The sequence below is a fragment of the Micromesistius poutassou genome (assembly GCF_964030765.1).
Source record: "Micromesistius poutassou genome assembly, chromosome: 13".
NCBI classification, from domain to species: Eukaryota; Metazoa; Chordata; class Actinopteri; order Gadiformes; family Gadidae; genus Micromesistius; species Micromesistius poutassou.
Genome location: NC_140283.1, coordinates 5,461,392 through 5,484,949, shown reverse-complemented (window position 1 = coordinate 5,484,949; position 23,558 = coordinate 5,461,392). Strand labels below are relative to the sequence as shown.

Genomic DNA, 23,558 nt, shown 5'->3' with positions numbered 1-23,558 from the left:
AATTCCATTGGCTGCAGAATGAAAAACCAAAGATAATTTCTTTGAACTGTATTCCTTTATTTCCACTGTACAACATTGGCCCATTCAGGAATCATAGGTTGACATTTGTCAACAGCATTTGACGGCATTGTCCCTTCATCAAGGTACTAAGAAATACTCTCCCAGCTCATCAGAATTTATTCTTTGATAACTTCACTCAACACATTTGTTTAAAATAATATTTGGATTGTCTTACCCAATAAATAGACAGCATCTGTCAATAACAATTGGGAAGTGAGTTGGTTTACCAAACAAATAACTCTGACAGCAATGTTTTCAGGCCGAATTAGCGATGTTGCAGTGTAACTGTTGGGACAAAATCCCATCTTGGTTTATCAAAGTTTGGTACTTAACACTAGGTGTGTTGAAAATGTAATCCTTAGTTGCATTTGTGTCAACAACGTTCTATACTAAGAAGGAATCAGGCTGGTCACGGAACACGGTAGGCACGTTACGGGTTGACGCCAGAAATGGGTCATCACTGGCACACGGATGCTAATCGGACGAGTTTGAGGATAGGAAGTATGACTTTGAAATTATACTAACAAGACAGGAAGTGTGGTTGAGGGTGAGAGAACATATACTGCTATACACATTTATGCAGTGCTTTTCAAGACCAAGAACCTGCTCATCTTCATGCTGGCATGGCAGTGGATGCAACCCAAGTCTAAAACAAATATATCTAGGTATTAGATATTATAAATTGGGTCTTACTCACCAGAATTCACAATTTGTCATATTTAACCTTAGATGTCTTGCAATGCAATCTCTATGCTGGCCAGTTTTACCAAAATATACCAGATATAACAATGAGAAAAAAAATTGCATGAGTGCAAACAAAATAATCAGTGGGCAAAGTATTTTAATATCTTTCAGAGGAATCAAAATTGGCCGATAAATCTTAAGAAAGCCAAGTTGTGTATCTATATTGGTGAACAGTGGAAGCTTGATAAAATATCTGATGACACTAAATAGCAATCCCTCCAAGAAATCCAGACAGATCACATAATGGTTAGAAAACATAAATCCAAAAAACTTCCAGTTCTTGTTCCAATCGATGAGACATACACAACGGGGTGACACAACCAAACAGGTGTTCAATAATTGAATAGGAAAAAAAAAAATACAACAAAGACAAGGGAAGGAAGTATATGTTATCACCCAACCAGGATATTGTGAGGGACATAGAAACCCAGGGTTTCTTAGGATTGGGAAGTCTCTGGGGGGGGGGGGGGGAGGCCGGTCACAGATTTGAAACATTCAAAAAGCATCACAGACGAACAAAAACAAAACCAAAAACTGCCTAATCTTATGACGACCAAATCAACTTGTTGGAAGAAGGGCATCAAACTTTATTTCTAGCTTGATGTCCTGGAACATTGCATCCACCTTAAACTGGTCCTTCCCTGAGGGCGGAGAGATAAAGAAACGGCTGCTCTGTTCTACTTCCTCCTGTAGGCCAGGGCGCCATACGCTGCTACCGCCGCTAGAGCCACCACCGCACCCCCGAACAGCAGCACTGGGAACTCCGAGTCGGGCTTAGGCTCGGGCTCAAGCTGCTCCACAGGCTTTATGGGCCGGGCCTCCACAGGGGCCTCAGGTACCACTGGGGATAAAGGTGCAGCTACGGGGACCACACTCTCAGGATCCTCCACAATCTGCACCCCGGGCTGCGGTTCCTCCGCCTGGAGAGGGACTTCATCTCGCTCTGCCTCTGGAGCTGGCTCAGGGGTGGGCGGGGCCTCCATGGAAGCCGGGGCGGAGGTCTCCATTGTTGGGGATGGTGGTGCTGGGTCAGCAGCATGCAGCACCTCTGGCTCAGGGTCCGGTTCTATTGCAATAACAGCCAAAGGTGTGGGTTCTGACCCGACGTGGGGCACGGCAGTTTCGGCAGCGTCGTGGGCCTGGTGCGGTGGCTCCGGGTCTGAGGAGGCCAGAGACGGCAGCGTCAACGAGATCTCTGGTGCCTCCAGGAGCATCGGCTCCTCCAGGGTCACCGAGGCGCTGGTGGACTCCACCAGGAACGACTCCGGGGGAGGCGGGCTCTGCTCCCTGAACTGGGCTCTCAGCTCGGCCAGATCGCTCTCTGTCCCCAGAACGCTCATCATGCTCTCCTGCAGCCCCGGCTCCTCAGCGGCTCCTCCCGCCTCCTCCAGCAACTCCGCCTCCTCCCGCTCCACGTGCACAATGTCCGAGTTGGAGGAGTTGTTGTCGCTGCGCTCCTCGGCCAGGGCCGCGCCCTCGTTGCTGTCCAGGCTCTTGGCGTCCTCGGGGTCCGTCATGGCGATGTGGGCCCAGGACTCGTGTCCGGCCAGGGACGCGGGTAAGCTCTCCGTCTGCCAGGAGCCGGGGCCGCTGCCGTTGTCTTCGGCACAGAACAGGGAGGGCGGTGTGCTGAGCTGGTCCGAGTGCTGCTCTCCGGACAGGATGTAGATGTCGTTGCTGTCCCCGGCGATGGTCACGCCTGGCTCCTCCTCTTCCGCCAGGGTAAACACGGTGGCCTGAGGAGAGGGGCAGAGGGACGCTTTAGTCCAAAAGGGACTTACAGTGCGGACATTCAGCACTGAAGAGATCGGCCGAAAAGTGCAAGAAATCTCAATGACAAAATATGGATTTTAGGAAGCTATAATAAATCATATGAATGCAAATCCTTTTACAACATGCACTCAAGTTGCATGCCATCTAGTGGATGGGAACCCTAGCACAACAGGCCATCTGTGACGAGATACTCAGTTATATAATAGCCTTGTAAAAAGCATGTTACACAGTGTGCCAGAGCGAAGGGAAAATACATGTATATTCAAGGTCAACACATTGGTGCCCGTCCATTGTAGTGACACTAATCCAATCTCTTGCTTTCTTATTGTTCTCAGCCTTGTACATTGCACATTGCATTGGATCAAAGCGCTGCTAAATGACAATGTAAATCAGAGCTGTAGATAACATCTCTATAAATTATGTGAACTCACATTATTGGTTTCATTCCACTTTTTTTTGTTATCAACCACTGAATATTAAAATCCCTTCAAGGACATGCTTCCAGAAAGATTATCGAGGTCGCACACCAGAGAGCAGAGACATCAGGAAAGATAATCTCTGGCCATATCTACCCAGCAGTCGCGAGGTCAGCAGATTTGTATCAGCATGAGCACAGTTGTTTTCTACATCTCTATGAAATAAATAAATAAAAAGAACCCTAGCACAATTCCACCTTCCGAGGGCATTGGTGCAACACAACGAACAAGGAGGTGTTTTCTCTCCCAATTCTGATCTCTTTATGAATGATCCATTGCAAATTGATAATAAAAAACGCCCCAGAATGTCAAGTAAGGTGGGACTTGTAGGAGAGAACCAGAATCTATAGAAGCATTTGGAGAGCTACAATAAGTGATATGTGTTCTACTTGAGTCTCTATTGAGACTCAAGTGGAACACCTTCAAATATCAGGAGATTCAGAGACTGAATTGCTGCTCTTCCTCCAATAAATAGCTAAACAATTGCAATACAATGTTTTACAATTCTGGACTAGATCTGAGAATAATAAAATAAAATACAATATATAATATAGATAACTATTACACATAATTGAAAAAGGACATACCTTGAAAGACTATCTACCTGAAACTTATGTTGCATTCTTAAACTTCCTTTGAGTCTGTGTTTTTCCTAAGCTGTTGTCAGGTTGGGGTCTCCGCCCCTTGCCCTAAGACAAATACTTGCAGACTTATACACATCCCTTTCACCGTCAGGCAAACTGCAGTTAGAGGCAACCTAGCACCCAGAAAATGCTATGCACCAACCAAGATTCAGGGCAGAAAGCCCAGATGACAAACACAGTGAATGTTATTTACTCTACATGTTACTTGAATACGTACTTCAGATTGTTCATACCCTTGCAAAGCAGAGTATTGTATAGGCTTGCTCATCGTTCAATGGTACACAATATTAAACATGTAATTTAGAGTGTCCTAATTAACGTCCTTTTTATTGCTGTTTTACAGCCGTGGTCAAATTTCAACCTAGCACTGAATTGTTTTTGTTCTACAGTAGATCGATAGTTCTGTTCATTTCTCAACATGAACAATTATGGGTGATTTGAATCGATAAATCCTCTATAAGGTTATGTCCTGGCTGGTTCTCTGAAGAGGTTCATCATGGTTGATGCTAAGCCTCAGCAGAAAGGGTGCGTTGAAAGTGCTCCATTTCTACCGACTACACCGTTAAGTCACCTCTACGTATTACCACGCATTACCAAATGAAACACCATTACGCCTACTCTGATTTACCGCCATAAAATCCGTCAGAGAAAGCCACTATGTGCGTGCGTGCATTTAATAGCAATGTAGCACTGGCTCGTCTATATTAAGAAGATGTAAAACGCTGACCTCAAATGGGCTTTTGTCCCCAGGCGCAGGCCTCCTCCTCCTCTCTTACTCTAGCTCCTGATTTGAACAGACGACTGACTGACTGACTGCATTCAACTCAACCTGGCTGTGGCAAAACTGTTCAGTTCACAAACTGAAGATTCTCTATTGGATGGGGGCAAATATAACAAACAAATCTAGTGCTAACACAAGATGGCGGACACAATGAACAAATATGAAAAAGGAAGAATGTCCATCGACACAATGGACAAGAATAAGACATCCACACCGAGGAACCAATAGAAGGTCTCCATCACCACAACTCCATTCATAATACCGCTGACAATGAGGGACATTTTAATTTCCCTGCAGTCGTTTTCCTTTAAGTATCAAAATATATTTTGGCAGGCATTTAATGTTTTGACTTTGATTTGATTTATTTAATTGTATCAGAAATGTCTTACACACATTAAAAGACATCAACAAAACACAACAAGACAACAAGTACAAACTTTCTTCTTTGGATCAGAAAAATATGGAAGGAACTTGTGACTAACTTTTACACCTGTTCTTCTTGATGCTTGTATCTTACATAAGAGGGCGGCTTGAGTCCACAACTGGAAGGCTAACCCTAACCCTAATCAAAGGAGTAGCAGTTGATACTTTAATAAAAGCTGGATGAATGTGGGCCCGTTTGACCTTAAAAGTCGACCCACCAGCCTCTTTCCATGGCAGACATGTGCACACCACAAGTAGGCCAGCCTATGCTGGCTGTTTGAGGATTATGAGGGTGATTGGTGGATTCTTCAGCCTGGACTACTCAGTGATATTGCAGTCTCATGAAGGGCTGCTGCGCCACAGCATACGTGTCCCGCCCTGCAGCTGAACGGCGCTTACATAAACTGGGCGTGTGGGATCTGCCCTGCAAGATGCCACCAGACGGGTCCTGACACACTCCAGCCAGTGGTGCAAGAACAAAAGAGAAATATTACTCAGTACACCTCTTAGCCCCCTTGTTTGGAAGCCACAGGGTGGTTGCCAATTCCGACACATGTTTTAGTGTCACAGCTCTCGTAGTATTATTGTAGTATTATTGTTGCGTTGCCATGCCTCAACCTTGAGCTTTGCCTACCAAATCAGCAAGAGCAACGCCATCTTGCATTTGCTGGTGACCTCTATGTAGTGTTGGGCCGTGACTTTCCACTCTGTCCCTTCCTACACACTAGAATCTCCTTTCATCACACTCAACAAGGGCTGTAATAAAACTAGACTGAGCGCTCAGTCCGCCTGTTCGCCCGGCAGGGCCAGGACCACAAACACAATTCTGTTGTTCATTACCATGAGTATATTGGCAAGTTAAATCAATCCAACCTGATTTGAATGAAATCTATTACAATTTGTGCATGCTAATCTTATCCCCTCCACCACTCATAACTGCCCCCCCCCCCCAGACACCTCCCTTTCTCTGACCCTCCCATCTGTGCTCAGTTGATGATCCGCCTTTTGTTGCAGCCCAATGAAGTGAACACCATATTAAGGTCATAATACGTATTGTGCCCTGAATGATGTAATTAACATTGGCAATACCAAAGGCAAAGACAATGCTGTATGTGTGTTGTGTGTGAGTGTGTGTGTGTGTCTACAGTAAGAAAGGACACTGTGTCCTCACATTTAGTCTACCATCATTTAAATAAAGGAAAGAGTAAACTTTTTAACAGAATATCACGTATATTGTATAATGTCACGTATATACATATATATAATATAAAAATATCTTTCCTTCCATTCGTTCCTTCAGCAATAGACATCATAAGTGGTCTGTATCAGCTGTATAAATAAACTGTCCAGTGTAAAACTGGACAAATGATGTCTGTAAAAATGTCAAGATACAATTTTATGTACACACATTTGTACAAACGACGACTGAAAGCTATGCTGAGGAACAAAAGGTCCTTCAGGGCATTGTTTATGACCTGTGTGCACACATGCACCTCTGCAGCATTCATTACCTCTAGCATCAAAGACGAGCTAGGAACACAAGACCCTACCTGAATTATTTGTTACTTGTGAGATCTCCTTTCTGAAGACGGACGGAGGAGGTGGAGCTCCCAAAAGAGACGAGTTTAACCAGAGTTAATAAAGGAGGAAGAGTAGAGAAGTGTACACGCAGGCAGCTGTCAAACCAATGGAGCTTTCACTCGGCTGCACCGAACCCCTTTCTCCCTCCCCCAACCCACCCCCTTTCTCCCTCCCCCCTCCCATCCTTCCAATCCGGATCGCTCTTCTGTAGGAGTGCCATCTTGCTATGACACTCCCCCTTTTTGCCTCTCTCCCTCGCTCTCTCCCCCTCCCTCCCTCCCTACTGTGACGTAACATGTGAGAGTGGGGCCATGATCTGTGTAATGATTTACGGTAAATACGATGTGAGGCAAAAGGTGGGATGGAGGGAGATTCACCACCATAACGGGGGCCGGTCCGGTGGCCCAAGGCTTCGGGTGATGTGACGACTTTAGTGTGACCTCATTCACAGGGATTCAATGCCCGATGTGACCCACAGGAACTCACCCATTAAACACAAGACCTGAAAAGAGGAGATGCGTTCTGGGATATGATGGTCCCATAAAATCATATTGTGCGGCAAAGACGCATGTCTGCCTTTTGTCTTCGTAGACAAAGTATTTTCTATCCTATCAACATGATTAGTGAAATAGTAAAAGGAGGAACACAGGTACTACCACCCCGATCAACTGTCAACGTGAGCAAATAAAAAAGTGTGCGTCTGTGGTAATTGGAAGGTTAAGTACAACTACATACTCATGATTAGAAGTATGATCACAAAACACTTCAACCATTTTGCCACATAGGCTCTAACCATTGACATCGCTTGAATGCCTGTCAGAAGCACAAGTTTAAATCGTGACTGGTCTGTCCAATGTGTGTGCCCTTACAGCCCTTTGAGACTGTAAATATAAGGACGGACTGTACAAATAAACCTTACTTCACTGATCATACATGACAACCCAGTCCAAACTTGTAACAAAGAATTTATGTTTCTGAATTTTAAGTTTCTGTTAATCTTTACCAAAAGGCATGAATGGCTGAAATTAGGTGACAAGGATTGGACAAACTTTAGAAACAGGTCAGATTTCGGTGGACTTGTTAATTGGAACATTAGACAAGACTTGAACTTTAGACTTGTTGTTGTGGGAATTTATTTTTTCTAATTTCATCATCAATACTTTGAAAGTAATATTGCAATAACCCTCGCAAATTTAAAACACAATTTTACAACCAGCTATAGTGCTCTTTGTTATTCATGAAGGATATGTCCTGATTGTTTAGTTTCCAGATAACATCTGTGATTATTAATCAGAGCATCCAGGAATCTAGTTATCCAACGCCCTCTAGTGGTCATTTTGAATTGTATACTTCAAATCATCTCTGTATACAAGTATTCAGTCCAGAAAGATCAATGATTTATATCTTAAACTTCTACAAATGTGTCTAATATTGAAACATTTGTGATCTGAAAACATCAACCAATAGTAATGATGACGTCAACTCCCAAGTATTAAGTTTGAAAACATATCAAAGGAAGGAAAGTTACAGACATCTTATACCCGTGATGTACCTTAAAAATACCTTTAAAATAAACCAACACGCACCAAGAGCAACACTTAGACAAAAGTTAACATTCAAAGTTAGGCACCAATCTGTCTGAAAACTACAAAAGCTCTCAAAAAAACGTAAACCCTATAAAAAGCACGCTTAGATGCTATTGTGTGCCAAATCACCAGTACAAATCCAAAGCTCGTTCAAGCCTCATGGACTCAGTAACTAAGTGACTAATTGCATTCAGCACAAATAAACTACCTGACTTGACACCATAATAAAACCATAGCTTGTAGTAATACCTGGCTAATCCCGTGGTTGAATAGATATAGTTTATGTATTTTGGGTTTATACATGGATACAGACCTCATGCATTTATATCTAGTAGACACCTTCCAAACATGCATGTGAGGAATTTCATTGCAGCCACCTGACTCATTCATTCAGCACACCTTAACACGTGCATGAGACATTGCATTGCCGAGCAACCTCAAGCAGTGATTACAGTGTGAAGAATTTTCCCAGATAGGGGAATAGCATTGTGTTTCCTCTATTGTATGTCCTTTTCTAATCGTCAAAGGGGGGAATTTTTTTTAGAATCGTGAAAAACAGGTTGGAAGCTCAAGGTGTTCAAAGCTCAAATTCATGTTCTTAGAACTCAGTCTTAAAAAGCATTGGAGATAGAATAAGAATAGAATAAGAATAGAATATAAACGACAACAATAAGGTTGATCAGTGAAAATATTTCCCCCTATGAGAGATATGGTGTGGTGCAAGGGTTCTCACCCATCCCCCTTGCTGAATGATGTAGTCGGCCTCAGCCTCCTCCAGGTAGCGGACCCCCATGGTCAGCAGAGAGGCCAGGGCCGTGCCCTCGCTCTGCAGGGCCTGGAGCATTACTAGTGGCACCAGCACCTAGGGGAGGGAGAAAACACAAGGCCAGATTAGGCCAATGTGTGCACCATGTTTTTTTGTATTGCTAATTATGTGAATTGCACTACTAGCAATATTGGAATATGGTTTCCCTCTAATGTGGTGATTTTCTGGAATTGTGTTGCGTTTGCAGTATTGAGCATCACTGCAACTGCACTGTTGCATGTATATTAATGATGACGTAAATAAACATGACTGTGGCTGCATATCGGAGGCAGCCTACCTCATCCCACCCTCCCTGTGTGTGTATAGAAACAGCCAGGGTAGTTTCTCTGAAGCTCTGGTAGTCCAGGGAGCTAACAAAAACAAAAGCACAACAGGCAGAGAAACATCAATTGGTCTGGAAGATTATAGGTAAAATCTAAAAACACTAATCTAAAACCATCTGCATTGGCTAATCTCAGAGCATTATTACGTTCCCCTAGCCCCACACGGCTCCACATGAGCTGACCTGCTGAGGAGCGTGAGCACGGCGGTGGCCAGGCGTGAGCCCAGGTCCTTGGCCACGCGGTCCCCCAGCGCCGCCAGGCAGTCCTCGATGGAGCCCTCCGGGTTGAGGGGACAGAACACGGGCGAGGAGAGGCGGTCGAAGCCGGTGCTGGGGAAGGCTGCAAATGGGTGGAGACACGCAGAGGCCAGAGACGAGGTCAGACTAGGGAATACACGCCTCACATTTTTGGAGAAATTATGCAGGTAAAAATAGCATCAGCACTGATCCTGAGTCTGAGCATGTGGAAGAGGGAGCTCATGGACATTGTGTGGGTGTGTGTGTTTGTTCGATCTCTTACAGGCGGCAATCTCGTCCTCCAGTTGTCTCAGCTCGTCCTCTATCTGGCCCTTCATCGCTCTGTTCCTCTCTCTCTCACTCTGTTCGTCCCCAGACATCTGGACATCTCCTGAGATAAACGAGCCACACACACACACTCGTGGGTTAATATCAAAACACATGTCATGAAAACACACTTGAGCTACATTTAAAAACAGTCATAATATGAATAAACACACACACAACAAATATCAAACCAAACGGATAATGTGTAAGAGAACACCAAGTTTCAGCTCGGATTTAATCAGGATGAGATTATTTTATTAATATTTTTTAATATGCAATGGGCCACACCGTGGCGTTATAGCGCAAGTGTCCAAGAAGCTCCTTTCTCGTGTGCATCAACTGCAACCCAGACAGAGCTCCACACACACACACACACACACACACACACACACACACACACACACACACACACACACACACACACACACACACACACACACACACACACACACACACACACACACACACACACACACACACACACTTTAATTCCGAGAAGCTTCACCCTTCTCCGATGCGGACATCAACATCACAGCTGGCCAGGTGGTGCTCCACACATTCACACATCTCTTCATTAAACAAATGCCAAGAATGGCATTACAAATAGAACGCAATCGTGGCAGAGTGGAACGTTCACAAACTGGTTGGCAGAAACTGGCAAAAATATAGGACTTTACGCCTGTTTTCGCTTAGTTACCATCATATTTGAGTAACAGTGACAAAATTCAAAGATGATGTTGAAGATCATATTAGACCTATTACCACTTTGTTTAAAACAAAATAAAAAACAATGGTTCACTGTCCCTTTAAAGGAAATGTCAGGTCAAGGCTTCTCTTGTCATGTTCAAGGGTAACAACCAGCTATCCCATGGGCTACTCCTCATGGAAAGGACGACAATCACTGTTGCACTTTGCATCCACCCCCCACCCACAGGCTACGTGGTTTACTTCACATTGATGTGATAGAATTTCATCTTTACAAAAACACATTATGACACTATTGTTAGGAGACTCTACATTGCTTGTCGTGAAAGGACTTGTGGTATTGGTGAACCCATTTCCACGCCCTGTTGTACCTCTATTGAATGGAGGGGTGTGCAACTAGAACCACCAATGGGTTCAATATGAATGCACAGGTCCACGCTGCAGTAAATTATTCACAACGAGGCTCCACCTACAATGCTGGGGACAGAGAGACAACTCAAGGGTTGCCAAACAGACGTTGTTCACTCCCTCATACCTATGCAAATTATGAATGAGTGGAATTAGCAGTAGATTAACTGTGGATGGTTGACAGGGAGTTAGGCACTAACTGGAGAGGGGCTTTATACGGGAAGCTATAATTTAGCTACATTTGGAACTCTCCCTCTCTCCCTCTCGCTTCCGGTATGGATGTTTGCGGCTTTCTCAAGAACCGCTCATCTCAACAACTTCACACTCGCCACGGCGCTTCCTTGGGTCTTTAGCAATACCCCTGCCAAGTGGGAAGTCCATTGGATGAACAGGTGTCGAGAAAATCGAAGGACAGCGTTCAACATTTTTCACTCCTCTGCTCACGTGTCCACGGGCACCCAGACGAGCACACAACCAGGCTGGTTTGTTTCCACTAGCAGGGTGCTGCTTCAGCATTTAGCCTGGGCTGCTAGTCAGCCACTCTCTGCACGCACCACTGCTGCTGTGGAGTAATCCTCTGGTAATGACATATGACAGGCTGTCAGAACTCAGACCTGGTCAAGCATAAAGCAGAGGATCAGCCATTCGTCTCCACTCTCTCCAACCATTCCTGGCATGCATGAGAGAGAGGGACAGAGACGGAGAGAGACAGAGACAGACAGAGAGAATAGTGACGCCCTGCCTGCTATTCATCAATACACCCTCTTTGTCCTTGTTTATTTGGCCCCAGGATGTTGCATATGGGATAGTAAGCTCCACTCATATCCTGTGACCAATGACCAAATTAAATGCATGGTAGAGCATGCCTTCAGCAGTCTGGCTTGAAGCAGCATTCCTGCTCAAAATATGACAAGTAAAACTACCTTTCATCGAAAAGGCTCTCCATATCATTGAAAAGATATACAATAGCATTCCATGATTTGAAAAGACAGTATTGCACTTACTTTTCATGAATGTAATCAACTGATGATTATAAGTCCAAATATTTCAAGCAAGTCTTTGTAAAGATGGCGACATGCATGACAGTGGCACATGGCGTCAAAGATTCAGTTCAGAAAGTGTCTCATCAGCTATGGGGGGTTTCTCTGCCTGCCAGAAACACAGGCAACAATCTAAACTCCAGACTCAGCACATCTACAGGACAGAGCTGCCGGGCTCGCCATCCCACCAGGACAGTGTTAGAGCCGCAGTGTGAAAATGATTGTTCACACTGGTGAACAATCACTTTAAATAGAACTATCGCACAGCAGAATATTGCACTTTATATAATTGACAACTGATACTACTGATTTACATGATAGCCAAACTACTGTGTATATCGTTGTGTGTACATCATGCTGTAGTACATGCGTGAAAACGTTTCCAATATGTTACATTCTCTCTCACCTTGACCTGCAGTGGATCCATGTGATCTCGTGGGCAGAAGTCCAAGGTAATTGAGCACAACGTACTTGGTCTCATAATGGAAACCATAAGGCACAGTAATGGGGGGTGAGGTGGAGCCAGAGGCAGCCATTGAACAGGTGTCCTTCAGACTCTCTCGAGCACATTAAGTAGTTACAATCAATGCTGGACAGGGTTAACCTGAGGAACATAAGTAAACAAATTAGAATGTCATTAGTTATATGTCATTATTGATGATGTAGCCATTTGTGTAATGTAATTACATCCAGGATTACTTTAACCAAATAAACCATCAGGTCCATGTCAATTAAAATGTGGGCTTAGTTACATCAGTCTTGGTTATGCACTCAGCATTGAAACTGTCACACACAAGATGCAGAAGACATTTCACAGACCCAAAGTATCACTGTCGGACATTTGTAGATAAGGAAAACTAATTAATCTACCACATGCTATATTGTCAATGTATACTAGTCAAATAAAAGGGCCGCAGCATAAACTAAAACGCGGTTGAGATGTGTTGTATAATCATACTTCAAATGGAAGCAAACATTACATTAATCTGACAGATTGGCAGACACGTGGGAGGGAAAAAAATATATATATACACATCTCAGTTCTGCATTTAAAAAGATATGTATCGTATAAAAGCCCGAAGCAAGAAAATTAGAATTTCGCACCAGATTTTTAACAAATAGGCAATTTGATCGCAATGGATTGACAACGTGGGCCACCTCACCAGTCATCAGTGTTGCCAGTGCTCCGCCGGCAAATGGGATCGCTCTGAGGCAAGAAGCTAACGTTAGCCTAGCCAACTAGATAATTATTTGGACGCTACGAACCACACCCCCTTTTCCCGTCCACTGACTGACAAAACTTAGATATATCTATATCTGCGAACAAGCTCAGTATGTGTTGCATGAATGGAGAACAGCTAGCCTAGGTCGATACATTTTGAGCTCATGGACTTACCCTTGTACAAAGGCAGTGTGGCGGTGCTGGTGGATATAATGGTCGGGGCTAGGGGAATGGGATCGACCCATTGACTGTGTGGAGAGAGTTCCTCACAACTCCCACCGTGCTATCTGTAGGACATTATGTGCTTTAATGGCACTTTCACGCTTCTCACTGGACAGAGAGCCGCCGTGTGGAATGTAGTCCGCATTACACAAGGGGCACTTTGTTGTAATGTAGATAACAAGAAGATAACGATACTCACAGCAAAATGTTAATTATATGGATTTATATTGAATAATTATGAATTGTATTGATAATTATTCATATTTAAAATACAACATCGAAGCACGAAGAGCACAGGGCCACTATTTAGCCATCAACAAACTCCCAAAAGTGAACATCGTTAGAAAAGTATGTCTCTAATGAACTGTAAATATATATATAGAGAGATTAAAATAAAAAAAATAGGCCTATACTATAATTTATATAAAGACGTCATTCAAAAAAGAAGTGACGCTGCTCAGTAGCGTCCCGCCCCATCTGGGGTCAGCTGACTGGTAGAAACTCGGTCAGGTGGTGTCAAAAGCCTTTATAGGTCCATGGTCAATACCACGCGAACACTTAGGGAAGTTATTGGTTAACTTTATTGTTTGTATTTGTACAGCATTATTCGCTAGATTAATAATACTTTTTTTTAGAGAATTAACCATGGCGCTCAGCGATGCCGATGTCCAGAAACAGGTAATGTTAATCCGACATTTGTCATGTCAGCCTGATGAGCTAACTTCTACTTTGTTGAACCATCTGTGATTAAGTTAACTATTCAGCGTCTAGCTCACCAAAGTAGTTTTAACTTAGACATCGCACCTTGTGCCCACGATATGACAACACGATTGTACGAAAACTGGCAACCAAGTGAAGTAAAAAAAAAAGCTAATGTGCTAAAATTGATACTCCTACTTATGTAGCCTATATATTGATCTTAACATCTTGACGTAACTTATTTGCAAAATAAAACTGTTGTGCCGCTCCATCAAGCGATTGAAACATATACATGTATGCATACACATAAAACTTGACGTTCAACGAACCTCTGTTTGTATGAGCGAGCAATGAGTTCTTATACACTGGGTTGAACTAACATTGCATACATTTTGGCAGATCAAGCACATGATGGCCTTTATTGAACAGGAGGCCAGTGAGAAAGCGGAAGAAATTGATGCAAAGGTATATTCAGATGCTTATACTCAATGATGTTTTATCAAGGATATGTTCAGGCTAAGTGATAAACATAACATGATATCCCTGTTCCCAATCATTTCAGGCGGAGGAAGAGTTCAACATAGAGAAAGGTCGTTTAGTGCAGACACAAAGGGTGAAAATCATGGAATTCTATGAGAAAAAGGAAAAGCAGATTGAACAGCACAAGAAAATGTAAGATGTAGGTGTTTTACAGGATATAGAGAACAGAAAATGGGACTCAATTCGTTTTTATGCAGAATTTTGGTTTGCAACTACAGTATGTAGGCTGAAAAGGTTATGCTGATACAATATACTTATTACTTCAATATAGGCTTATATTGATATGTTTTAAATAAACACAGCATACTGTTTTGCTTTAATGTGAATTGTCTTCTGAAATAACTAAATATATGAAATAATGTGTACAATACATTATGATATATGCAATACTCAAAAATACTATAACATAACTTTATTACAACCTCATGGAACAGGATTTAAACAACAAAGTACAACTACCCTTGCAGTCCTTTTATATCCAGGTTGCTTTGGAGTGGATGCAGTGTGTTTGACAAATGCTAATAATTTGTATTCATGCAAATGGTAATTGTTCCCTGATGGATAACAGCCAGATGTCCAACCTGCTGAACCAGTCCCGGCTGAAGGTGCTCAAGGCTCGTGATGACATGATCGTGGTCAGTGGTCATCCTCTCTGCCACACCAGATGTACCGGGCTACACTCGCATAGGAAACATTGTTCAAAATACCCATATTTGTATCCTCAGGTTTGATGTATTGCAATGTTACTATGCGCACCTCAGGTCTAAGATGTGATGTGTTCATGTGTTAAGATCTATGTGTTCATATTTTGAGTTTTATTTTGAGTTTTCTGTATATGCCTGTCATGAATGTGTTCTCCAGCCCTTGGCAAAGTCTGACACTTTCCCGCCTGCAGGTGGAGCTAGTGCACAGACTGAAACAGGCTCATCATGTCATCCATTCTTACAGCTATTCTCCTGTAGTCTGTTGTTTAGAGAAATACATAGTGGATGTATGTATTTGGTTGGCTGAAAGGTTAAATGGTTTGCTTTTATGTTGAGTTTTTCTAACCACTGTGGACAATCGAAGTGCTTTGACAATTGGCGGCACATTTCACACTGACCAACATCATAGTGACCCATGCGATGCGATGCCATACCACACATTCAATGGTGGGCAGCCAGCCAGCCAGTCAGTATTATTGTTGGTTAATTGCAGGATCTGTTGAACGAGGCCCGCCAGAGACTTGGAGATATTTCCAAAGACCCTGCCAGATACTCTGCGTTGTTGGAGGGTTTGATCTTGCAGGTAAATTGCTCTGTCTGCTTTTCCATGCTCAACTTGAATTAAGGGAATGCAACAGTATGTGTAGATGCTGTAAATTGGATGATATTAACGAAAGGGACCAATGTTGACAATGTTATAAAAATAAATGCTATAAGTATAGGTCTTTAATAGCTCATGGTTAGTGTGTGTGTGTGTGTGTGTGTGTGTGTGTGTGTGTGTGTGTGTGTGTGTGTGTGTGTGTGTGTGTGTGTGTGTGTGTGTGTGTGTGTGTGTGTGTGTGTGTGTGTGTGTGTGTGTGTGCAGCCTTGCCAAATTCAATACAGACTGAGAGCCGATTGAGTCTTGACATTGTACTGCATGTATGCAACACATTTTCCAGGGCTTCTATCAGTTACTAGAGCCCAAAGTGACGGTCCGATGCCGACAACAGGACGTAGAGATGGTGCAGGTGAGAGGGTCAATAATCACTTGCTAACCAACTGGGATGCAGTACTGTTTAAAGAAGACTTACAGTTCTATGACTTCAACAGGCGGCCATTGACAAAGACATTGCCATTTATAAAGACAAGGTGAAGAGCAACATTGTCGTCAGAATCGACCAGAACCGATTTCTTGCATCAGACATGTAAGTCCACACAGAAGTATCCCACTGTAGTAGTGAATCATTATTGAGCAATATCAATGTAAGTAATATGATCAAGCTGAAGATTGTGTTGAACAAAAACATAGACGTAGTAGTAGATAAAGGTGTGTGTGTGTGTGTGTGTGTGTGTGTGTGTGTGTGTGTGTGTGTGTGTGTGTGTGTGTGTGTGTGTGTGTGTGTGTGTCAGCTGCGGCGGAGTGGAAGTGTACAATGACAACGGGAAGATCAAGGTAGCCAACACTCTGGAGAGCAGGCTGGACCTCATGGCCCAACAGGTACAGCTGCACACAGTGTTCACCACTGTAATGTTTAATGTACCATAACCAGTGAAACTCTGGCTTTGTTGCCATGTTAACCACTATAATGTACCATAACCAGTAAAACTCTTGTTTTGTTGCCCTTTTTACAGATGATGCCTGAAGTCAGAAAATCACTGTTTGGTCCTAACCCTAACCGTAAATTCCTGGACTAAATGGATACACTAGAAGTGGGAGGACTTGAGGAGGCTGTAACTGTGTGAAAAGTTGCCTTTGTTGGTCAGGAGCACCCATTACACTCACTGCAGTGCTAAGGCTGGATATTCAGGTATCTCTTGTGTGCCATTGAAATGGTTTTGTATTGAATAGATTTGTGTCCCAGAAGTGCCTTTATAAAAATTAGTATTTTTGTGAATGTCAATGAATACAGTCTTTTGATAAAAAATGTATTTTACCATTGTAGTCAAGCACTTGATATGTATGCCAAAACAATAAAATAATGTACAACTGAACACGAATGGACGAATGGATTTTATTTACAGCCTGTAAACGATGCATTCATCTAGATTTCAACTACATTGTCTAAATAATATTATCTACTATACTGTAGGTAATTTAGCCTCTTTAGAAAGGTATAAAAAAAGATTATAGTGCCACCTAGTGGATTTATGTAGACTAAGATGCCATAATGCTAGGTGGGCTGTCAAATGTCATCTTACAAAGATGTCCTTACAAACTTGGGACAAAATCTACAAATCAATTCCATTCCTCTTGGTTCCTCTTCCCTCCATCCTCCAAACCCAGCATGTCCCACAACCACGCTGAAGGAGTCGAGGTCTGAGTGAGCAGAAATATAGTACAAAAGTCTACAGTTGTAGAGTTTCTCCCTGGACCAAAGGTAAAAGTATGTGGGACTGTTGACCCTTTAGCGAATTGTAAAACCATTTTAGAGGAGGTGGGGATTCCTCTAGGAGCAGGTAGGGGAGCCCATTTCACAAGGGTCTTGATTTCCGGCAAATAGAGAAACCATGATAGGCTATTAAATGCAGACGTTTAATTTGGGCTAGAGACTATCAGCTAAGATAAGGCTTCATTGCATATATTACTGTTTATATCATTTCTTCAGGTCAAGTACTTGGCTTTTTATATATATATATTATATATATATATATATAAAAACAAAATAAGTAATACTGAGCAATAAATCCAGCATGGCTTGAAGTTCTTCGGACCTCCAGAAGAGGAAGTTAAGGCCACGAGAGAGTGGCCCAGCACTCTAACCTGAGGCCTGCTGACCGTAAGAAGCATGTGGGGATGTACAGGACACACACTAGGCTTAAAGCATTATCAGCAGATTATCCAAAGACTTTGAAGTCACGGGCATGCCTCACTCCATTGAGGAGAGCCAAGATTACAACTTTAAACTTGCGGCTGTGGGGGAGTTGTATGACGAGGGTGGAAGTAGGCTAAGCCCCTTCATTAGGCAAAGAAACTTTGAGATGATTGCTATTCCGACAATTGGACATGGCATATACAAACCCGTCTGATGAAATCTGATTTTCATTAAATGCAAACAGGGGAAGTGGTCAATAACGTTGTGACATTCAGTCAGTCAGAATTATCTCAGAGGGGAAAGACCAGCCCTAGATATTCCCCTGGAAGTACCCGGGACGACTAGGGAAAACACTACCCGTTTATCCACACACACAAGAACCTGGTGGACCTTTTGAAACCTTGTTAAACATTAAAGACATTAAAGAGTGGATCATTGGTCCACATATTAGTCAGTCAAGAGATGTCCTCTCGTTATCTCTCATTTCCAATTTTGGGTAGCTAACAGTCCATCCATCGTGTGCATCCACTGTTCACTCCTGTTTATTCACAATGTGTGAGTAATACCATTTAGTAGAAGAGAGAAATACCATGGCCGTTACAAATGGGCTTTAGACGCCCAAAGACTCCAGCACCGCCTCGCCAACACCGAGGAAGTAAATGCCCTGAGCAATGCCGAAGAGAGGCGCAATGACCAGCGCGCGGCACGTGGCCCCCTTCAGGAACGCAGAGGGCCCCTCGCGGCTGATGATACGTCTGTACAACACACAGGAGGTGGACAGTCAGGAGTCAGAAATTCACCAGACAGAACAGAGAGGGCCACAGAGAGGGCCACAGCATTAAAGTGGAAGAAGTGTTGTCCTCACCTTATGCAATCAAGGATCCCTCTGTAGCTGTCTTCACCCTCTCCCTTCTGCAAGGTCTGCAGACGAGTCTTTATGACTAGAGCAACATAGAAAACAGCATGTCACTTCAATCAAGTGGGAGTATGGAAACCAATAAACCAAAAACCCATTGTAGCAGGGATTGAGGCTAGCAGTGGCAAGAGGACATTCCTGTCCCTCTGTAAGTCTCTCCTGTTTTGTACTCACCATCCAAGGGCGTCACGGCTACAGCTGCCACTGACCCCGCGAGGCAACCTGACAGGAACGACTGCAAGAAGGGCGCTCTCTCATTCCCGTCACCCTGGCAACCTGAGCCCACCCCTCTCGGGCCCAGTGCATTTAGGTTGGCGAACAGCGGGAAGTAGATCATGGAGAAAGGGACATCCCTGGCAGCACAAAAATGTGAGGCAAAGTCAGATGGAAAGGAATCAAGCAGAACCAAAGAGAAATGTGAAGCCGTTAAGGAAGAAGAGGGCAACAGATGAATCACTGAGGTTTATTGATTAGATGGGTAAATAGGAGTAGGAGAGAGAGAATGGGCAGCATGCTTCACACGCATCAGACATAGCCGCAGGAAATCTATTGATTCATTAGTAATGATTATCAAAGTTCCACTGCAGGCATGACAAAGGTTATACAATCCTCAATCAATAACTTCAAATTAAGTTCCAAACCGAACAAACTACCTTGGGCCTACAGAAAGTATATTGTTGACTTTGTCCAATTTATGTTTGGGAGGTTTCTGTAGAATGCGTAGGAGGCAGACAGACAGACAGGCAGGCAGCAGGCGAGGAGGCAGACAGACAGGCAGCAGGTGAGGAGGCAGACAGACAGGCAGGCGAGGAGGCAGACAGACAGGTAGCAAATAAGCAGGCAGACCTGAACAGTGTGGCCCAGGCACCTCTGTAGAGGCCAGCGAGCCCTTGGGTCCTCAGCAGGTCCAGGGTGATGCTGGTGGCAGAGGTCCGAAAGGGGGGCCGGGCAGGGGGGGCAGCCACCAGCGATGGCCCAGCGGCCCCGGCCTGGGCCGGAGTAGGGACCGGCCTCTGGGCAGCTAAACAACACATCAGATGCTAGTCAGTGTCAATGCTAGTCATGTGCTCGTTCACCCATTGCACTTTTAATGTTGCAAAAAATGTAAAGCCATGACCTTGTGACTACCCTCTCCATTCATATTCTTGCCCAGCATTTTGAAATATCTGAGCTTTTTTTACACACATGAGATTGCAAACCACTGGAAAATATACATGTTGACAATGCCAGGCTTACCCAGTCTTCCTGCGTCCTGCAGCTGGATTTTAAGCATTTCCATGGGCGTGGTGACGACCACCTGACAGGTCCCCGCCCCGCACCCTGCCAGCATTTCCCCCCATAGAGGAAGCTTTCTGGGGAGGGACAAGATATACAGATATAGTGAACTCAATATATTGAATACTTACAACTTTTGAGGCACACATGGTCTGGATAAACAAAGAAATTAAAAAACATATTTTGAAATTTACAATTAAGCCAATTGGCGTTTTGTATACTGAGTTGAATTGCATGTGTATGTGATTTTGTAAAGCTTGGGGACAAAAGAAGTGCTACCCGTCCTTCGAGAGCTTCTGTCTGAAGATGTCATTGGCTGCCAATTTGATGGCTTTTTCTGGAGTGACAAGGGTGAGATTCACTGCAGCGCCTGTAGTGGATCAACACAACGGATTGAAGTGACATGTGTGACAGCTTGCACTAAGACACACAAACACAACACCCAACAACACGGCAACATATGGTTTGCCAGCCTGGGCAGCTAGGGTCAATGTAAACTACTGGCTATAAAAAGACCAAAGCCCGGAAGAAGAAGGGACAAGTTAAGGTGGACACATTAAGGTAATTATAAAGGATGGGAACATGGAATGGAAACAAATACCTCGATAACATCCGAAATAGCCTTCTGACCGCACTGTCTTAGCCAAGCAATCCAGCCTTCAAAACACAAGAAAAGGCTTGTTGTTGTATTTTTTATATAGCAATATTCTGAGCCTGGTATATAAAACAATTAGACACAGCAGTTTAAACTTTTGGAAAAAATATGCAAGTTATACTGATGGTTAATAACAGCTTTGTGTGAAATAAAATAGTGTTATTAGCTGTGATAACAACTTTAATACTAATAGACAACACAAAGGAGGAAAATAAATTAATATGTCTTATCACTAGCATAGAATAAAGATACATATAAAACACAGCACATGAAATATGCAATACCTAGGGGGTTTATACAAAGACTATACTATATTTCAAAAGGGTTTGTATAGGTTAGCTGCCCCATCCTTCGCGATTCATCAAAGGAGGGCACATTATTGAAACTTACTGTTACTACAGAAAACACAACACCTTTGAAATATTGCTTTTTTTCTTTGGAAATGTCTGCGTAGAAAAAGACCAAGCAAGATGCTTGGTGATCCTCTGGTAGTATTAGCCCTAATCAAATACCTCCTAAACAGTACCTACTGGGGGGTTTCCAACACCCTATACTATAATTAAATATGATTTAATTGGGAGCCCAACTCACAATCCTTTGTAGACTTGGGCACCCTGCTGGTTCTGGAGGCGTGTTTTGGCCAGGTCAATAGGAAACACACATGTCACACCAACAAGCCCGGCAACGCCCCCATTAATCAGCTTAGCAGGGAGGCTGTAAGAATACCAACATACAGACACACACAAACACAACCACATGGATACATGCAAAACAATGCACCTGCTGTTGGTTACGGCATGCAAATGTTGAAGGATTATTCTGTTGAAGGCCATGGATCAAAAAAACAACATCAATGAAGACACAAACGTTCATACCACACAAGTAAACAAACACACAACCAAAGAAACTAATTTGATGACTCGTTCTATGGATTCATTACGAAGGACTTGGACCTCACCTGACTTTCTTTTCGGCCATCCTGCTTCGGGCTGGGCTCTTTTCCTCTTCTGTCGTCTGAACCGTTACTTCCTCCTCTTCCTCCCCCGCCTCTCTTGCTGCCTTTGAGTTGGCACGCGGCCGAAGGTGATACCGCCCCTGATTAGAGCCAAATCCTGGGCTGCTCTCTCAGCATGTAGCACGCTTCGAATGTTGCTCACTGCACTTCTGATGTGAACCCGGTGGGGCTGGGTGTGCTCCTCCCTGGAGTGACACTGATCAAGCCCTTTTCCGTTGAGATGTGGTTCCAACCTCTAATGTTAAGACATGTGTATTCCACCCAGCCTTCCTGCTCTGCTGCGCCTCACGCCAAATCCTGGTCTCTCTGCAGCTGCCTGAAAAAGACAGTATCTGTTAATACACATGAAAGATGATCCTATACAACTCAAGGGATAAAGTTAACAAAGGCATTGTGTGGGATAGATTATTGGGTTAGGGGAAGTTGTATCTTCAATAGATTGACTGAATAGGAGTTTGCACTCTCTATGTTTGACCGCTCATTTGACAAATCTCATCATGAATATCAGGCTAAACAACCAAGATGCTCATTCATAAACAAATGAAAAGTAGAATATTTTGAGAGCGCCACACTGAAGCTGAACATCTTAAATCTCTCTAATCTGCCCGCTAAAAGGATTAGTCCATTTGATCTAACGAACAGGGAAGAAACTGAAAGATGACAGGGGTCACCGCTTTTATTTGACACCGTTTGTATTCCACCATTTACAAAATAACTGAAAGAGATATTTGAAATAAAGAAGATTTACAAGACCCTATTTTCTTTTGGTTCATACTGAGCCACCGTAGCTTGTGGTCTTTCCCAAGGAGAATGATTTTAATGATAACAATGTCGTGAAACCCTGTTGGGAAATCCGAACACTCAGAGTCTCTGCACGTTCCGCATTCTTTTCCATTTTTTCTCACTCCTTAGTGCCCAAGGATTAGTAATTAATCCCACTTTTAACCTCCACACCTCATTTCCCCATTGTTTATTTAAACTGTAAACGGTCAACTCTAATGTAAATGTGTTTTCCTTTTTCAAAAGTACGGAAAGAATTACTCACGTTTTACTCCTTCATCTCTTTGGATCAGTTTGGACCATCTCAGGCTGACCTTCAATTAGCCTTTTGAAGCTGTCTTTTACTACAATTCTTTCATTATTACTATTTCGTCTTTCTTTGACCCACTTGCCTTTTTTCAGTCTTTGTCTTTTCCAGGCTGGGTCCTGGTCACATTCTGCACATGCCTCTCACTGAGCCTCTTTCTGGGGAACTTTCTTTCAGCTCAGCTCCTTTCACGCACAAGAAGCCCTGCCAAAAACACAGACAAAACCGTTTCACCCTGAGCCAATGGTCGGTTCCCCAACCTCAACTTCCCCCAAACTCAGATAAAACAAACACACACACACACACACACACACACACACACACACACACACACACAGCTCCCCCATGAGAGACAGTGCAGAAAATCCTTCCATTTCTCCCACGGACGGCAGTGGGGCATGGGGGGGTACTTACCTCTGTGGGTGCATCCTGTAGGCAGGATCAAGCTGTCCACTCTCCTTTCCCTTCAACAATGTGTGCAGCACTGGTAGTCAA

At 43.5% G+C, this 23,558-nt stretch overlaps 3 protein-coding genes across 4 annotated transcripts; 1 reads left to right on the top strand and 2 right to left on the bottom strand.

Annotated features, from left to right (window-relative positions):
• Positions 1 to 36: 36 nt before the first annotated feature.
• On the bottom strand, positions 37 to 13,444 carry bcl2l13 (BCL2 like 13). The gene is made up of 7 exons (XM_084477783.1): positions 13,330 to 13,444; positions 12,340 to 12,537; positions 9,737 to 9,844; positions 9,400 to 9,556; positions 9,172 to 9,244; positions 8,802 to 8,930; positions 37 to 2,540 (listed from the first exon to the last, which is right to left on the bottom strand). The coding sequence occupies exons 2-7, from the start codon at positions 12,467 to 12,469 to the stop codon at positions 1,482 to 1,484; spliced, it is 1,656 nt and encodes a 551-aa protein (XP_084333909.1). The 5' UTR covers positions 12,470 to 12,537; positions 13,330 to 13,444; the 3' UTR covers positions 37 to 1,481.
• A 444-nt stretch (positions 13,445 to 13,888) lies between these two features.
• On the top strand, positions 13,889 to 17,294 carry atp6v1e1a (ATPase H+ transporting V1 subunit E1a). The gene is made up of 9 exons (XM_084477604.1): positions 13,889 to 14,055; positions 14,476 to 14,541; positions 14,639 to 14,748; positions 15,185 to 15,251; positions 15,814 to 15,903; positions 16,262 to 16,330; positions 16,413 to 16,507; positions 16,713 to 16,800; positions 16,935 to 17,294. The coding sequence occupies exons 1-9, from the start codon at positions 14,023 to 14,025 to the stop codon at positions 16,995 to 16,997; spliced, it is 681 nt and encodes a 226-aa protein (XP_084333730.1). The 5' UTR covers positions 13,889 to 14,022; the 3' UTR covers positions 16,998 to 17,294.
• A 998-nt stretch (positions 17,295 to 18,292) lies between these two features.
• Positions 18,293 to 23,558, bottom strand: slc25a18 (solute carrier family 25 member 18). Of its 2 annotated transcripts, XM_084476763.1 has the most exons (11): positions 23,478 to 23,558; positions 23,145 to 23,267; positions 21,920 to 22,288; positions 21,553 to 21,675; positions 20,908 to 20,963; positions 20,586 to 20,676; positions 20,268 to 20,383; positions 19,878 to 20,052; positions 19,206 to 19,384; positions 18,981 to 19,056; positions 18,293 to 18,870 (listed from the first exon to the last, which is right to left on the bottom strand). In XM_084476763.1, the coding sequence occupies exons 3-11, from the start codon at positions 21,937 to 21,939 to the stop codon at positions 18,726 to 18,728; spliced, it is 981 nt and encodes a 326-aa protein (XP_084332889.1). In that variant the 5' UTR covers positions 21,940 to 22,288; positions 23,145 to 23,267; positions 23,478 to 23,558; the 3' UTR covers positions 18,293 to 18,725. The 2 variants fall into 2 exon arrangements, with proteins under 2 accessions (XP_084332889.1, XP_084332890.1); XM_084476764.1 differs by lacking the exons at positions 23,145 to 23,267; positions 23,478 to 23,558 and adding an exon at positions 23,022 to 23,110 and having other exon boundaries at positions 21,920 to 22,292.

Bases quoted from the DNA above. Each gene is read 5' to 3' on its own strand.
- bcl2l13 (XM_084477783.1), bottom strand. From the start codon at position 12,469: ATGGCTGCCTCTGGCTCCACCTCACCCCCCATTACTGTGCCTTATGGT. The intron at 9,845-12,339 runs GTGAGAGAGAAT...CGTTTATCTCAG, and splicing joins TGGATCCACTGCAGGTCAAG to GAGATGTCCAGATGTCTGGG. The intron at 8,931-9,171 runs GTAGGCTGCCTC...TCCCTCCCCTAG, and splicing joins CACAGGGAGGGTGGGATGAG to GTGCTGGTGCCACTAGTAAT.
- atp6v1e1a (XM_084477604.1), top strand. From the start codon at position 14,023: ATGGCGCTCAGCGATGCCGATGTCCAGAAACAG. The intron at 14,542-14,638 runs GTATATTCAGAT...CAATCATTTCAG, and splicing joins CGGAAGAAATTGATGCAAAG to GCGGAGGAAGAGTTCAACAT. The intron at 15,904-16,261 runs GTAAATTGCTCT...CACATTTTCCAG, and splicing joins TGGAGGGTTTGATCTTGCAG to GGCTTCTATCAGTTACTAGA.
- slc25a18 (XM_084476763.1), bottom strand. From the start codon at position 21,939: ATGGCCGAAAAGAAAGTCAG. The intron at 20,384-20,585 runs GTAGCACTTCTT...GTCCCTCCCCAG, and splicing joins CAGAAGCTCTCGAAGGACGG to AAAGCTTCCTCTATGGGGGG. The intron at 19,057-19,205 runs GTGAGTACAAAA...ATGTTGCTCTAG, and splicing joins AGCCGTGACGCCCTTGGATG to TCATAAAGACTCGTCTGCAG.